At 69.8% G+C, this 5,388-nt stretch overlaps 1 protein-coding gene across 1 annotated transcript; it reads left to right on the top strand.

The window, feature by feature from the left end:
- Positions 1-215: 215 nt before the first annotated feature.
- On the top strand, positions 216-5,045 carry HIC1 (HIC ZBTB transcriptional repressor 1). Its single transcript, XM_032788316.2, is given in 25 exon segments — positions 216-267; positions 2,762-2,925; positions 2,927-2,988; positions 2,990-3,021; positions 3,024-3,050; positions 3,053-3,125; positions 3,127-3,189; positions 3,191-3,235; positions 3,237-3,282; positions 3,284-3,360; positions 3,362-3,399; positions 3,402-3,434; positions 3,437-3,466; positions 3,469-3,534; positions 3,537-3,606; positions 3,608-3,648; positions 3,651-3,677; positions 3,680-3,751; positions 3,754-3,855; positions 3,858-3,995; positions 3,998-4,021; positions 4,024-4,060; positions 4,062-4,249; positions 4,252-4,346; positions 4,348-5,045. Coding segments are annotated over 25 exon segments (1,881 nt in total). The 3' UTR covers positions 4,627-5,045.
- The last annotated feature ends 343 nt before the right edge of the window (positions 5,046-5,388 follow it).

The raw sequence follows: 5,388 nt of genomic DNA, 5'->3' as shown, positions 1-5,388 counted from the left end.
TTACCTTTGCGCCTAGCCGTGCGCCGGCGGCACATGCTGCCTCCTGCGCTGCGCCCGGGGAGCGGCCGCCGGGGCCTGGCACGCGGGGGCGCAGCGAGCGCCGAGGAGGCAGCGCCTTGCAGCACAGCCCGTGGAGCTGGCATGGGCCAGAGGCGCCGGCTGGCGGCGGAGAGCTCGCGGCGGAACACCCGGGGGCTAAGGCTGCTGCTCGGGGAATGAGAGTCCGCAGAGACCTCGGCTGGCTGGCGGAAGCGACGGAGCCCCCAGGTACCGCGGGCCGGGCCGGCCGGCCGCCGGGTTGGGAGGGAGGGAGGGGAGGGCGCCGGTGCCAGGAGCTTCTGCCCGTGCCCTGGAGCAGGGTGGGCGCTCACCTGGCGAGGCGCCCCACTCATCCTGCAGTGCAGCACGGACCGGGGAAGGGCGGCCCGGGCCACGGCTGGGTCCTCCGGGAGGCGACCGCACAAAGCCGGGCAGGCGCGCCGCAGCAGCCCGAGGCAGCGGGCGCTTTGCAGGGAACAGGGAGCGCAGCCGGGGCGCCTGGCTCAGAGACGGAGGAGAAGGGTCGGTCCTGCCGGGGCTGGCAAAGCGGCCGGAGGTGCTGGAACTCGGTGCTGCGGGCGCTGCTCCCTCCCCCCCCCGGCTTGAAGTGGCTCCATCAGCACCAGGGTCACAGGTCGGTTCCCTGACTCGCAGCACCCCGGTTATCCGCGTTGTTCCGGCGTCCTGCAGGCGCCGCAGCCAGATCCTGGGAGGGGAGTTGAGGGCGAGGATCCGGGGAGCCAGCGCTGGGGCCCCGCGTGTCCCTGGCCCCAGAGCCGGCAAGGCCCCAGGGGTTCTCGCCCAGGTTGGGGCCGGGCCCTGCCCTCGGTGCTCGCGGCTCCCCAACAAGCCCATGGACTGGAGTTCCGCCGGCGACTCTCGCTGGCGGCCAGCAGAGCCGGCCTGCGACTTCCCCACGCGGGGCTGCAGGAAGGGACTGATTCCCGCGGGCAGACAGCGGGCCCCGCCGGGGCTGAGTCGGGCCGCGGCTGCCTGCGGGCGGGGAGTGGCCCCTAGGCCGGTCTCTCTTCTCCAGCCCCTTTGCTCCGCTCCCCGGCTCTGCTCCAGCCCCACGCACAGAGGTGCCGGACCCAGACCCGCGGGGGCTGCATTGGAGGTGGTTTCCATCCTGCACAGGGGTTCATGGCTCCCAGCGCCCCGTGAAACATCCGTCCGGCGCCTCTGCCCAGAGATGCTGTAAAATGGCGAAGTTTGGCTCCTGGCGGGTCTCGGCTCCACCCGGCCGGCCCTCGGGCTCTCACTGCACAAGCCCAGTTGGCCCTGGCGCACCCACGGTCCCTTCGCCTCCCAGGGGAGCCGCCGCCTCGCTCTCCCCGCCGCAGTAACTGCCCCAGCCGAGGCCCTGCTCGCTGCGGGCCCAGCCCCGCCCGGTCCGGCCCGGCCCGTGTCTAGGGCTCTGGTCATCCCGGTCCCAGGCCAGGCCTCCCCGGCCAGCAGCGCTTTCCTCTTCCTTGCCCCGGCTCCCTCGAGTCGCCCCTGCAGCCGCATCCCCGCGTCGTGCGGCCTGTCCCGGCCTGGGTCCGGGGAAAGGGGCCCCGCTCCCCCGGGGCCGCTTGGTCTCCCCAGCAAGCCAGGCCGGGCTAGGGCGAGTCGGGGGAGCCCTGCTCGGCTCCTCCGCTGGCTTCGGGGCCTCCTGGTGCGAAAATCGTCGGCGGGGGCTAGAATTAGGGCACGCCAGGGAGGCAGGAGAAAGCAGGGCCGGAAGGCGAGGGGCTCCGGGTCCCCCAAGCACTCTTGGCCCCCGGGGCTTGCCCTGGAGCCCGGGGCCCGCTCGTCGAGTTTGGCATCAGAAGCGGAGTGGGGCTCCCCCCCTTCAGGAGGCTGAGGGCGCTGGGGCGGGGCCGGCGGCCGCAGGCAGCAGCTGGCTGAGCTGCAGGTCGGTGGGTGCGCAGAAGGCGGGGAGGGGGCAGGGTGGAGGCAGAGGTCGCCCGGGCGGGGAGCGGCAGGTGGCCTGGCCCCTCCGCCCCCCGCTCAGGTGGGGCCGGGCTCGCAGGCGGCGCTGGAAGCGGAGGGAGTGATGTCACCTTCTCCCGGCGCAGGCAGGGGCTTTGCCCCCTCCCCCGCCAGGCCGCGCAGAGGCGCCCCGATATAAGGGGTGGCACAAGGCAGGCGGCAGCCAGAGCGCAGAGGAGGCGGCGCAGCCCCGGCTCCCCGGCAGGACTCGCCCTCTCCTCGCCAGGTAGCGGCTGGGCCCTGGCAGCTCCGCATCCCGGGGCTGGGGCTTCCAGCTGCGGCCGGCGGCGCGGCGCCCTCGCCCCCCGCCCCGTCTAAGTAGCGCAGCTCCGAGAGCGCAACTGCCCCGGCTTCGCCTCGGCTCCCACCCGCAGCCTGCAGGGAGCCGCGAAGGGCGCAGCGAGGCCAGGCGCTAGCAGGGGCGGCCGCCGAGCCGATCCCAGCCGAGCTGAGCCGGCGCGGGTCCTGGCAGTGGGAGCCAGCCTCCTGCAGCCTCGCTGGGCCCTTGGGGCGGGCGCGTGTGGGGCCGCGGCCCGAGGTCCCCGCTGCCCAGGCTGGGGGCTCCTGGCCGGGGGCGGCAGGTCGGACGGCGGGCCCGGCTCCCTTCCCCGGGCAGGCGCCGCCGCTGCATTCCAAGGGCTTGCGCAGCGGCAGCGGGCGGGATGTTTTGCCTAAATTAGGCGCGCGCTGGGCCGGGCCCGGCGGGGCGGCGCCGCGCCTGGCGCCCCTCACCGTGTGTCTCTTGCAGGTGGCGGGGGAGCCCCATGCTGGAGGCGCATGGAGATGCCGAGCCACTCGAGGGCAGGCTCCTGCAGCTCAACACCAGCGGGCCAAGGCTTCCTATGCGACGTGATCATCGTGGTGCAGAACGCGCTGTTCCGGGCGCACAAGAACATCCTGGCGGCCAGCACGCGCCTACCTGAAGTCGCTGGTGGTGCACGACAACCTGCTCAACCTGGACCACGAGATGGTGAGCCGGTGTCTTCCGCCTGGTGCTGGACTTCATCTACACGGCCGCCTGGGCGAGTGCGAGCCAGGGAGCAGGGCCTGGGCGCGGGGCTGGCGGCGCAGCTACTTCAGGTGCCGGCCCTGGTGGCTCTGTGCAAGAGAAGCTGAAGCGACGGGCAAGTACTGCCACCTGAGAGGCGGCTACAGCCCCTACGGCAAGATGGCAGAGGCTGCGGGTCGCCACCCCCGTCATCCAGACTGCTACTCAGGTGCCCCCCTGCTGACATGCAGCCTGGCGAGCCCCACAACCCCTCAGCACCCATGTGGTAGACTCTATGCCTCTGCCTCCCAGGGCACCGCCCTGCACCAGCCTGGGCTGTGCCCACCCGAGAGCACTGCTCCCCCCCTGTGGCCTGGACCTCTCCAAAAAGAGCCCCACAGCCCTTCCTCCCAGCTGCTGCCCACAGACAGACTCACCAGGACAGCAGGGAGCCCTTGCTGCCCCCGGACACGACAGCCGCCCCGGCAGCACTTCCCTGCGTGTCAACCACAGCTCTGCCTACAAAGACCCACCCAGGTGGGTGAAGGCGTGATCCACCCTGCGGAGCGCTTCCGTGGCAGCCCACCCTGTGCCGAGCCCTTGCCCGGGCGAAGGCCGCAACTTCCTGTACCGCTGGATGAAGCACGAGACCCGGGCAGCTACCTGGAGGAGTGTGAGCAGAGAAGGAGCCTGAGCGGAGGAGGAGAAGGCCGAATCGCCCCGCAGTCCCGCTACCCAGCATCGAGAGCAACGACTGGAGAACGACAACAGCACCACGAGGACACGGGCCAGCAGCGAGGGCCATCCCTGGGGCACCTGGGCCCTATTGCAGCACCTGGCCTACGAGCCCGAGAGCCTGGGGACAACCTGTACGTGTGCATCCCCTGCGGAAGGGCTTCCCAGCTCGGAGCAGCTCACGCCCACGTGGAGGCCCACACCGAGGAGGAGCTGTACCACAAGGCGGCTTCGGAGCAGGCCGGCCCCTTCCTGGACAAAGTGGCCAGAGCCTGGGTGACATCATCCGCCCTACCGCTGCTCCTCCTGCGACAAGGCCTACAAGACCCGCCACGCTGCGGCAGCACGAGAAGACGCACTGGCTCACACGGCCCTACCCATGCACCATCTGCGCACAGAATTCACGCAGCGCGGACCATGACACGCACATGCGCAGCCACCTGGGCCTTAAGCCTTCGCTGCGACGCCTGTGGCATTGCGCTTACCGGCAGTACCGGTCTCACGAGCACATGCGCATCACTCGGGCGAGAAGCCCTACGAGTGCCAGGTGTGCGGCGGCAAGTTCGCCCAGCAGCGCAACCTCATCAGCCACATGAGATGACTGTTGGCCCGGGCCCGACGGCAAGTCCAAGCTGGACTTCCCTGAGAGCGTCTTCGCCATGGCGCGGCTCACGGCCGACCAGCTGGGCCTCAAGCAGGAGAAAGCGGCTGAGCTGCTGTCGCACACCTCACACTTCTTCAGCGACCCCAAGGGCCTGGAGAGCCTGTACCCGCTGGCCCGGTTCACAGCCGAGCACCTGGGGCTGAGCCAGGAGAAGGCGGCCGAGATGCTGGGTCCAAGCCCGCTGCTGCATAGTGACCGGACCATAGAGCGCTATTCCCCCACCTAATGGGGTGGCGCAAGACCCCTAGGGCCACCCACCACAGCTGGAGCCAAAGAGGCCGCATGGCTGCTGGGTCTGCAGAGCCTGTGGTTCCCTCCCCAGATGGACTCTCTCTAGCATTTGGGGAGTGGGAATTATTTTCCCTGAAAATGTGCAGTGGTGGTGATCTTCTGCCTCCCCCACTTCATGGGGACAGACCAGACAAGCCAAACAGTGGGGGAAGGCTAAGCCCCTAGCTGAGGGTCCCACACGAGTGGTGCTGTTGTGGGGCTGGGAGTAATGTGCCGCAGGGGTGGGGCTGTGTTTCAGCTGGGCTATGGCTTGGTGCAAATAGTAAGGTGATGGGGTGGGGCTGTGATCAAACCGCTCTTGCTGGCCACGGCATCGATCCCCTCTTGCGTCCTGTCATAGCTGCTCCCCGGAGGGCTGCCAGGAGCCATGCCCAGATATAATGCAGTCTGTACCGTGCCCTTGCCTTACCTGGCACAGCCACCAAGTGCCCAGCAGGGGCTGGTGCTTTCCTAGCACAAAGAAAATGTGAACCTGCCTCCTACCTCAGGAGCCAGTCGCTCCCCTCCCTGGGACTCAAGGAGGGCCATGGTAGTCTTCCTCCCTGCAGCCTCCCTGCTGCAGACGGGCCCAGTATGAGCACAATAACCCAGCTCTATGCCCACTGCTTAAATCTTCCTCCCCTGCCTCCTTCCCCCAGTCCTAGGCTGCCTCTGCTCAGGCCCCCTTGGAGCCCAGCTTCCAATGGCGCCAGCCCCA

This window comes from Chelonoidis abingdonii, chromosome 20 (assembly GCF_003597395.2).
Source record: "Chelonoidis abingdonii isolate Lonesome George chromosome 20, CheloAbing_2.0, whole genome shotgun sequence".
In the NCBI taxonomy this organism is placed as follows: domain Eukaryota; kingdom Metazoa; phylum Chordata; order Testudines; family Testudinidae; genus Chelonoidis; species Chelonoidis abingdonii.
The sequence above is the reverse complement of the archived record's forward strand: the minus strand, read 5'-3'. Positions and strand labels throughout refer to the sequence as shown.